This window comes from Poecilia formosa, unplaced genomic scaffold (genome assembly GCF_000485575.1).
Source record: "Poecilia formosa unplaced genomic scaffold, Poecilia_formosa-5.1.2 Scaffold96, whole genome shotgun sequence".
Classification (NCBI taxonomy): domain Eukaryota; kingdom Metazoa; phylum Chordata; class Actinopteri; order Cyprinodontiformes; family Poeciliidae; genus Poecilia; species Poecilia formosa.
In genome coordinates this window covers 170,930-181,904 of record NW_006800035.1, presented here as the reverse complement: position 1 = coordinate 181,904, position 10,975 = coordinate 170,930, and the positions used below count along the sequence as shown (strand labels likewise).

Below are 10,975 nucleotides of genomic sequence, written 5' to 3'. Positions count from 1 at the left end.
AATTGATTAAGTCGTGTTTTAGATTGTTCTTAAAAAACTTATCAGTCACGGCTGATTAGTGGTGAACTCAATGATTCTTTACAGCAGACAGCCGCTCCCCTCTCTTGCAGGTACTGCGTAACCCCGCTAAATCTTTTAGGGGTACGCAGCAACCTACCGTACCGCTACTTTCACCCCTGGATACAGATTAAGGAACTGGCTGTCCACTGGAGTTCATTTCAGTCAATAATCAAGAAATGGAAGGAATATGATTTATGTGTAAATCAACCTTAGTGTAACGTAAAAAAAAAGTTAACCTCATTAATTTGACGAAGCTGAAGTTGGTTTCCGATTCGCGAAATGGTTAAAGGGGGATTCCACCTAATTTTACACTACCTTCATCATCTTTAGCATACTATAGCTAAAAAACTGCAACACTTAGACTCTTCAAACCTGGACGGGATTATTCTCAACTAGTAGCAGAATATTTAAAACCATGTTTGTGATTTGTGAAACTACAATAAAGAGTGATTCCACCTAATTTTTCACTACCTTCAGCATCTTTTATCTAATCTAGTTGGGGGGAAAAACCATCTAGACTCTTCAAACCTGGACTAGATCATTCTGCTCTATTAGCAGAATATTTAAGTCAAATTTTGTGATTTGTGACAAAAGTGACTTATCTGGTTTGTGAAACTTCAATAAGGGTGACTTCAGCTCTCTTTTTGCAACCGAGAGCTGAACTTATCCACACACTGTACTTTAATCTTTGGTGTGGACAATGAAGAGAAGCAGCATGCTAACACAGATCAGTGAAAACCTGGTCTCTCTCACTCTCTCCAGTCACACTGGATATCATGAGCCTCTGCTAAATGCTACATCACAGAGCTCCAGTTTACAGACAAGTTTTGTCTGGTTGTGTGACCGTCCACTGAGCAGTGGACAGGGCATGTCAGGATGGTGAGAGGCTGTCACCATCACTGCAGCGACTGGAGGAAACATACATTAGCTTATGCTGGCTAGCAACTCTTCCTAATGTGTGAAATTGCTCATGTAGTTCAAAAGCACTCCTCAAACAGCCAGCTCCTGAGCCTCTGGTGTTCAACCGGAGACTGGATATCTGTGCAGAACGCAGGTTACCATGGTGAATCTGGAAACTTTAGACAGAGCGCGGTGAACAGCACACTTTTCGTTTGTCATTGTGAAAAAGATACTGAAACCGGATCTGAATCAGAGTTCAATTGCATATTCACACCTCCCAAAACGAACCGGAGTTTGATGAAAGCGGACCACGCAGAGCTGGTGTGAATGCGCAATCAAACGGATTGATACGGATCAAAAAGGAAACTCTAGTCCCGACTGCGGTCTCAGTTCGGTTGAAGTGATCTCTTGTTTCGTGAACGCCAAGCAGACCGGAGACCGCTCCAAAAGAACCGCAGGGTATTCTGGGTAAACACAACCAAAACAAACGAGCGTGTCCAAGCTAGCGGGAGAAATTACTGACAGTCTTTTAACAACGACTAAAGAGAAATCCTGTCTGTCGCCACTTAATTTTTGCGAAGAAGGAAACTGTGCTCAGTGTCATCTTCTGAGGTTTTTGTGTTGTTTCCTTCAGTGATTCTTGGTGCAGCGCCCCCACAGGCGAAGATGTGAACATGTTTACTTGGGGTTAGAGTTTTTCACAAGTTTTCAAGTAGCAATAGCAAAAGGAAAGACTTTGAGAGGAGTAAATACTAGTTCTAGAGACATAACATGACGTATAATGAAGTCCTGAAGAGTCTCAGTGTCACTGAGATCGACTGAGGCTTTAAAATGGGATTTACTATATTTTGTTTTTAATGGAAATCTTTCATCAACATTTACAATGAGTTGATGATATGAGCTACCAAGACATTTAACTTCCCTTTGAAATTAATAAAATATCTTTTATTTTGATCAATCGAGAGAGTAGACCTTATTAACTTTTTGGTTCATTAAGTCAATGAAGTATCAGATATTTTTGTTTTGCTGGATTTCCTGAGGTTCTATTCAGAGCTGCAAATAAGTGTGAGGAAAGTCCAGGCTGGAGGCCCAGAGGGTTTTCTGTGGCTGGGCGGGGCGGCAGTAGGACTGCTCAGGGGCTGAGGGCACAGAGTCAGAGTCTGCTCAGCTGAGAGCAATGTCTCACCCAGGTACCAGAATTTCTTCATTAACAAAGACACACAGACATCAGAGGGTCAGAGATGAGGGTCCTGGAGCGAGCGAGATGGGCAGTCTGCAAATACACCTCCCTGCAGCTGCAGCGGCTGGCCAACTCACTTTCCCTCCGTAAATCGACCAAAAGGCCCTGTGCACAATGTGACTCACCGTCTCAATCACCGTGTTTGTCATTTTGTCCTCTACAGTAGGAATATCTGATGGAATATTCCTGGAAGCAAAGGGGAAGGGAGGTGTAAGGCGGTACGTGAGGGAACGGCAGCATAAGGAAGGCGTTTTAGGTTTCATTCTGTTGCGAAAAACCACAAATATTACATTCTGCAAAAACATTTCATTCCTAGTCGGCCCATCCTGACTTCTCCTCCTATCCTCCACAGCTGGGTGCGACACAGGACACACTCTGGATCGTGTGCTCACGACACACACTTCCCAGGGTGCAGAGGCAACCAGTGAGCAAACGCTAACTGTCAATTACTGAAGGCCAACAGAGGCTGCAGGTTGAGGCGTAAGGAGGAGATCCGGGTCTTCAGGTCAACACAAACTGTAACTGTGAGGACTGGAGGGGAGGTCTGGGGGGGCCCGGGGCCCAGCAGGACCTGCTCCAGGCTGAGCAAAGACCGTCAGCAAACACAGCAACTGTTCATAAACACACGGACAGACAAAGAGGTTTCAAATGAACAACAAGAGATGAGTGAAGTAATCTGCTAATTATAAAGATTCTCTAGTGGTTTTTATACCAGTAGTTTGCACCAGGGCAGTGATTAAACAGTTTATAAATGACCTCACATGTTGAGGGCTGTTTTCCATGGACTTGCACCAACATCATTGGGGGGAATTTGCAAAATTGTGTTTCTGGCAGAGCCACTGGGTGGTCAGAGCAAACTGCGAGGTTCCCTTTAGAGTCTAAAGTTTAGACGTTTCAGTGAGAGGCAGAAACATCTGGAACATTGTTCCACTCACCGTAGGAGAACGTCTTATGCATGTTTAACAGCTTTAAGAGGCAGTGAAGGAACTGATTTAAAAATAGTTAAAGTCAGAACCCACTGCATCAAAAATGGCTCCGTTTTTCTTTGCTTATAAAATGTATCATTTATTGTAATTTTATTGTGTAATCATAATTGATGATTGATTTTAATTTTGGTTTTAACTGCCAAAGAGGCTACCAATGAAAATGTGTTTATTTTAGCTAACTCAGGCACACCTGACGTTATATGATGTTGATTAAGCGGCCCTAGACAAATAAATCAAATTCAAACTTCTTTATACTAAGTATTAATGCGCGACTGATGTGCTTTTCACTTGTTGCTTGTGAACAGGTTGAGTTAATTTTGTGAAGAGTTGCATATTTTCACTGTTTGAGTGTAGTCATTGTCTTAGGGAGCAGATGTCATGATAAAATTTGACATTAAACTTATTGCAAGTTGAAAGTGTTACATCATTTTCAGCCTCTGTTTTAGCATTAGCATTTTGTAGTAGGCTAAATTAACAAAGACAATGCAGTATTTTAACTCCACAGTAGAGGAAGTCGTATACTTTCAGTAAGTAGGTATAGGAAGAAATATCGGTATTGGTATCAGTTATCGGCCAAATTAGTTTTAGTATATCAGCATATCAGATACAGATGAAAAATACAATATCCTGCATCCCTACTATTTTAGCTTCTGGCTAAATAATTCAACTCTTTGTTTCATCATATTAGGTCTAACAGATGAACAAAGACAACCTCTGTACACTGTGGAAGCTCAAAGGGACAATTTGCCTGAGCGTGAATAGCAGTGAAGTGGATAAGTTCATGATGGGACCTTTGCTCTGCTCAGGAGGTTCCCTGCCAGCTGCAGGTCACATTGCTGTTTCATTACTGTTTGCCTTTGGCCCTGTGACCCTCAAGTCTTCATTTGCACCTTGGTGAGGGCCACTCCATCACCGATCCAAGCCTCCGTCAGCCTGGCACACAACCGTGCATCACACCCAGACATCATGAGGGCACAGCCAGGCCTCAGGCATGAGCTGAATCAACCAAATGACTGGAAACTCAAATCATTTTTGATTTCTCATCTGTCCTCAGGTAGTTGGCTACTAATCTCAATAGACATCTTTGTTAACTTATGAACACGCTACAAACACAACAAGAGACTTCAGTGCATAGAGTGACCTTAAACTCCAGTCTGTGGTTTAGATTATGTTGTCCACATAAAGGCTTGGACAGTCTTCTGAATTTGGTGTTCTGTCTGCCAGTGGTAAGGCTGACCTGCACATTATTGTATCATTTCAGACCCATGCGTTGACATTTCGGGTCCATGTTGTCCTACATGCGGATCTGAGCGCGCTGACCGTACGTCGCACCAGAATGCAGATTGTAACAAAAGGGTGCCAGTGATTGCGACGCACCATCCAGCGGATTTCTGTAACCGGACTCTTTCATTTCGGTCACATGTCGTTGAAGTCGCGTCCACTTAGCACGGCTGTGCTGCCACCGTTATTTAAGGAAAGCTCATAAAGCGGGGGCCAAAAGTTTGTTGATTGAGGTTTGCTGCACATGGGCAAAAGTGAGACTCATCCCACGACACGAAAGCCATGGGTTTTAAAATCAGGACAGGCGCCACTGCGGATCCCTTCAACAGCTCCTGTTTAATCAAACCTGTTCTTCTCATTTCAACGTTGACCTCAGGAGGCTTTTGTCCACCTATTGGTCCCAGTGCAAGGTCAGAGTTTGTGCTGGAACCAGGACCTTTGCTGATTGTTTCAATGAAGCAAATGTAATTTTGAAATGTCAAATTGTACAATTACAAAGCCAGTGGAAAAGAAGCTACCTTCTTTCAGTAAATGTTTGATCTTCGTCTTGTTATATTTTTGAATTTTTGTAGAGAATCCTCTGGTGGTGCAAACAGGAATTACACACACATAATTTCAGTTATGATATATGAACAATAATTTGTATTATTAAAGGCTCTTCAGATACAGAAGGTTTGATGGTTCAACTAAAAAAGAAAAAAATGTAAATAAATTGACATGTTTGAATATTAATTAATCATATTTGACTAATTGAAGGTCAATGTTAAAACAAATGCCACAAAGAAACTTTAACTTCACGTTGTGCCAGTTCCATGTTTTTTATTGGTTGTTGGTCTCCATCTGCTTCCTGATGTGATTCCTTCTTTTGGTCCAACAGTCAGTCACCGACACAAAACCAGATTTTTCCAGTCTTGTCTCAGCTGTCTGAATTAACTGCCACCAGTTAAGTACAAACACTTGTCCAGTAATAAAGCCGACTTTGGGTAAAAAAAAAAAAGAAAAAAGAAATATCCCAAAGCATCTGAATTTCAACAGAAGAATAACTGGTATATTGTGAAATCATACTTTGTTCATCGTGAATAAGAAACACTGTTAACCTGATGGAGTTGTCTCTGCTCTGCTGCTCTGAGCTCTGAACAAGAAATGAAATCAAAGTAAAGATTTTATAACTTCATTTACTTTTGATTCCATGTGAGCTTAAACTCATATGAAAAGATTCCAACTTTATATAGATGGAACTGAGTATTTATGCATAAAATAAAACATATTTAACTGAACTGGAATTTATTGTGTGAGACAAAGTGTAAATCTACAGAGCCATCTGAAGGCTGTGGGTAAAATCAGTCCTCACAATCTAAATCTACCCAGAGACTGGGTTTGCAAATTAGCCTGTAGCTAGAAAACCTTCGTATGAAACAGAACAGTTGCTTTGTTTTTATCATGTAGCATTGTTTCCTGTGCTATCCTTGAATTGAATAGTAGAGAAGGCAGATATTACCAACTGAAGGTGTAGAACATTTTTTGGCTCCAATTAAACACTAAATTCTTAAATTCAGTCAAAATGTGTGTTAAAATGTTTCAGTTCCAGGTGTGTGTACTTTTCAAGCTGCATTTTGAAATGTTTTTGTTCGAACGGATTTGCCTGATTTTCTGTTGACTTGTTCAGGATGAAACATCAACCACATGTGGAAGAAGTGCTGAAGTTATTAATCCACATCTTATTTCCATTAAAAAAACGGCATTTTTTTCCAGGGTGAGTGCTCTTTCTCAGTCACTGCACTTTGTTGCACTTGATACGACTTAAAAATAGTTCCCAAAAAAGAAAAACAAAACAGACAAATACACATTTGGGAAAGCAGATATTTTTTTAATTTATTATTAAATGACATAAATAAAAACTTGCAGCAAGTTCAAATAGAAATAGAAAGCTTATGTACAGGCGTGGGACTCGTTCTAGTCCAGCAATCTGAAGGCACTTTGGAAACGTTCGTAAAGGGCAAATACACACATTAATTTACTCTATATACACACATGTACATTTTCCTGTTAGTGGAACTTTTTTTTTTATCTTTTTGGGTTAAGAACAAAAACAAAACATTAGAGAACATGGTGGGAAATCATTTGGAAGCCTAAGAGCAAGTTTGCATTCAAAATCCAAAGCGCAGATCTGTCTACTGATGAAGTGAGTTTGCTCCTTCCCAAAAGTAGCATTGCCTCATTTGGCAATGGGCTACAGATTGCACAAATGACCCAGTCTGTGCCTGCTATAATTCAATACACAGGCCAATACTGAAAGGGTGCCAGAAGATCTCTTATTTCACTTAGAAGTCATGCCTGACAAACATCTTGTTGACTGTTAGAAAGCAGATTGTTGTACTCGTTGCACCGTGAGTCTCAAATTCGTCTATTTAAACAAAATATACAACCATGATCTTGGTCTGAGTTGTGTCTTTTTTTTTTTAGCAAACTGGATTAAATGATATTTTTTTTCACAAGAATCCTGGCAGGACATCCGCGTACCTTAGTGTGTACCACGCCTTGTGGCCAGACAGGAAGCGAGGCCTCAGTAGCTCTGAGCTACAGGCGCCCATGTCGCCGTGAGCCTGGCAATGGAGTTCTCGAACTGGGCGTCCCCAACTCCAACTTCGCTCAGGCTGGGCTCGTACATGGTGGACGGTGAGGAGACGGGTAGGGAGGAGGTCAAGCCCGTGTATGAGGAGCCCCTCAGGAACTGGGAGGTCAGACCTCCAGGTACAGAGCTGGAGGACGAGCCTGAAGGGGTGAGTGTGGTGCCGGCTACCGACCAGAGGCTGGGGTACTGACTGTGGGCAAGATGAGGAAGTAAGTTGATTGATGCAGTCTCTTTTACTTCACTTGATCAAAATGTAGACGACAGAACGCAACATTTAAGAGTCTCACCCAGAATTAGACGTGGAATTGGTGGTGTGAGAAAGAGTGCCCATCCCCGTGGAGTTGGGAATCTGGAGGGCAGACCAGCTGTCGTGGGTCGGCAGAGACCCAGAGTTGTTGTCCATGTAGTTGTCTGAAAAGGAAGTGAGAACAAGGAAGTGAAAGTAAACTCTCCTTTTTACATTCTGACAGCGTTCAATCACAACGTTCTGTTGAGGGAATTCCAAGAAGGTTTTACTTGTGCTGGAGCTCCGGTGGGGGTAGTGGCTGGGGTACGGAGCCGCCCTGTGGCTCCTCAGGCTGGAGTAGCGCTCGCAGTACGAGCCAGACGGGTGGCTAGCCGTGCTGCTGAACTGAGGCGGACTGTTGTTGGGGCAGATGGGACTCTGGCCTGGGAGGAACCAACCTCCAACTGCAGAGGAAAGACCAGCACAAAGCCATCAATCTATAGCTCAGATCATTAACATATCGTTGATGTTCACTCGACATTTTGAAGACATCGAGTCTGAAGAGACGACAAGAAACGTACGTTGAGAATAGCCGGACTGTTGGCCGTCTGTACTGTGGTCAGACACGTCTTTATGGTCACTCCTGAAATGGAAGTACACCATCAGGTCCTTCCTTGGACACAGCGCCAAACATGACATGACTAAGTACAGACATCTACTGATAATACGAAAGACAAAGACTGAAATAAAACAGGTTTCTTTTTTAAGAATTCATGTCTATTAAACCGTATTAAAACAAAGTCTTCATGTACATCATGTGTTTGGAGAATTAGTTTCCAGACCTGTTGTTCTGTCATGTAAGGTAAAGCACTCCGTACCTTTCTTTGGCATCCAGAAAAGCTTTGGCAAAGGGATTGTGCTTTATCTTTAGAGCAGTGATCTGTGGAAAAGAACAAAGATGTCAGAATACCTCGCAATGCATATCGTAGTATTGGGACAAACTTTTTTTGTTAATGGTTGTGGGCACAACAGACCTCTTCGTTCTGGTAGGCGGTGACGGCGATGAACTGGGTTTCGGGGAATGACTGGCTGCTGATCATCTTCTGGATTCCTCCGACCTTCACGATGTGGATCCTCGGCTCATACTTGTGCAAAGAGTTCAGCATGATCTACAGAAACATCACAGTTACTCGTCCGACAGGTGTGCAAAGTTTTTATTAAACTGAAGCAAGAAAACCAATGTTGTACAAAATTAATCAAACATTTTAAATGATGTAGATTTAACAATTTTTCAGGTATGGCAACCTCTTATCAATTACTTTAATTCCTTGAAGACAATTACATTAGATGAAATAAAAGTGTTATGATCTGTTGTTTCTGTTTCTTTTTTTCTTTTTTCTCTTTGGGATAGTGATTTGTTATAAGCTGATGCTTCAACCTGATGGCTTGATTTGTATTTTTTTAAAACCACTTCTATTGGTTGAACTTAATATGTAAAACCACATGACAAAATTCTTAAATAAAAATGAGAGCAAAAAACTAGTGCTGATTTTTAAGGCACAAATTCTCCATATGAGCATTTTCAAGAAAAAATCTCCAGTACTTCAACTTGTTCAAAAACTTGAATCCCTACTGGGTAATAGTTAGCGATTTTTATTATAATTATTATTATTATTTTAAATCACCTGTAACAAATAAATTGTAATAAAATATATATATTTTTTTCCCATTTCTTTCCCCTCCTCACCTGTCCTCCGCCGTTCAGCTTATTGGAGAGCTTCACCTTACTGAAGGAGACGGGCGCTTTCATCCAATGCGCCCCGAAGTTGGGGGAGTCCGGGTGGATGTAGACGCAGCTGGGGCTCTGCGGCTCCGGCTTGCCGCCGGGGACCCACTCCCCGTTCACGTATTTCCAGCGGTTGTTGTCCGCCGCCACAAAGTCCAACAGCACCGAGTACATGGCGTTCGGGTCCAGGCCGGACACGCTGACCCGCAGGACCGGGAACATCCTCCTGCGGACACAGGTCAGACTGGTCGAGTTTTTCTAAACCGTTTAAGGTCTCTGAATGTTATGTTAGAATCTAAATAATAATAATAATGATGTTTGCATTAAGAATTTTCCTCCAATCCCTGCCGCGGCCTGCGCTCTTCGGACCTACCTGCCAGTCTTGGTGACGATCATCTCGTTGGTCAACTCTTTAAACTTGTTCCACAGCTCCGCGTCCTCCAGCGTCAGCTTGATGTCCCGCTCCGTCACGTCTCCCTTCTCGCTGCCCTTCTGGAACTCGCTCTCCACGGCGCTGAGCAGATGCTCCAGGCGCTGGTCGGGGCTCGAAGAGCTCATATTCCCAAGTCAGGTCGGATGAAAATCTTTTAGAAAAATAAAAATTTAAAATTTAAAAATAAATACAAATCCCACGGGATGAGATAACCAGGCCCGAGTGCAACACCGGATTGGAAGCCCCGAGGCCCTCCTCATTTAAGGGCCCCCAGGGACCTCATGGGGGATGCGGGGCGTGGTTTGGGCTCAGTGCGCACACCTCGGATTTCTGACGGCTTCCTTTAGACTCCACCCTACCAGAACCCCGAGCCCCGCTGGAATGAGAAATTTAGAGAAATGGATCGAGTTTTACTGGATGAGGACAAAATGACGCTGTTTGGTTCAGAGAGGCCTGGTTAGCATGAAGCACCGAGAACTTAGCTAACGCGTTTGAGTCTTCAAAGTGTGTCTATGTGTGTGTGTGTGTTTTATATGTCATTTAATTCATTGATCAAATACACACCGCAAAAACACAAAATGTTACCTAGTTGTTTTTTGTTGTTGTTGTTGTTGTTGTTGTTCTAGTTGCAGTTGCAAAAATCTCCACACACTAAGTGGAAAATGATCATAACAGACAGAAAAAAGCCTGAAAACATCAGTCTGAGTAGATTCAACTACATAATGTGTGTCATGGTGAGTTACTGAAAAAAATTAACCTTTTAATAGAATCCTGACATATTGGATACAACCATTATTTATAATATTATTTGGGATTCAATATATTTTCTAATTGAGACGGCAACATTCTGTCACAATACAAGGATAAAAATATTTGAGAAACTTTGTTCCTGTAGCTGTTTTAACCTTGACATCTGTAAAAATTTTACCTTTTTAATTACTGATATTGATATTTTCCCAATCCTGCTAATTGCGTTTGTGTTGAAAGAAAAATAACTCAAAGTGATCATATACATATGTTTCCATCACTAATGATCACAGCACTTCATGAAAGTAATATTTTAAACCAACCATAATCTTTTAATAACATCTCCAGTCAGGTTTTATTGTAAAAGGTTTGATTTAATCATTTATTATATGTTAATCGTCCATTTATTTATTAGTTGACTTCTTTTCTGTGTTTTTATGTTGCTCTGTCGTCTACATTTTGATCCAGTGAAGTTGAACTTCTCCAGTTTCAGGTTTTTGATGGATTTCTCTCCATATTTGTAGATTTTTGGGCCTGATCTCTGTTTCACTCTCAGCTTTCTGCTTTTTTGAAAACTGGTCAGGAAACTAATGGGGAAAAATAAATAAATCAAGATTTTCACATTAAAATACAAGAAAGTCTGAATGAGGGACAAATAACCAGATGGTTTTAAACATTCTAAAC

General features: G+C 41.6%; 1 protein-coding gene across 1 annotated transcript; it reads right to left on the bottom strand.

Moving 5' to 3' along the window:
* Window positions 1-6,927: 6,927 nt before the first annotated feature.
* On the bottom strand, window positions 6,928-9,759 carry tbxta (T-box transcription factor Ta). Its single transcript, XM_007558382.2, has 8 exons — window positions 9,485-9,759; window positions 9,073-9,337; window positions 8,360-8,494; window positions 8,204-8,265; window positions 7,907-7,968; window positions 7,616-7,789; window positions 7,387-7,510; window positions 6,928-7,289 (listed from the first exon to the last, which is right to left on the bottom strand). The coding sequence occupies exons 1-8, from the start codon at window positions 9,667-9,669 to the stop codon at window positions 7,031-7,033; spliced, it is 1,266 nt and encodes a 421-aa protein (XP_007558444.1). The 5' UTR covers window positions 9,670-9,759; the 3' UTR covers window positions 6,928-7,030.
* Between the last annotated feature and the right edge of the window lie 1,216 nt (window positions 9,760-10,975).

Bases quoted from the DNA above. Each gene is read 5' to 3' on its own strand.
- tbxta (XM_007558382.2), bottom strand. From the start codon at position 9,669: ATGAGCTCTTCGAGCCCCGACCAGCGCCTGGAGCATCTGCTCAGCGCC. The intron at 8,495-9,072 runs GTGAGGAGGGGA...ATGTTTCTGTAG, and splicing joins AGCTGAACGGCGGAGGACAG to ATCATGCTGAACTCTTTGCA. The intron at 7,790-7,906 runs GTACGTTTCTTG...TTTCCTCTGCAG, and splicing joins ACAGTCCGGCTATTCTCAAC to TTGGAGGTTGGTTCCTCCCA.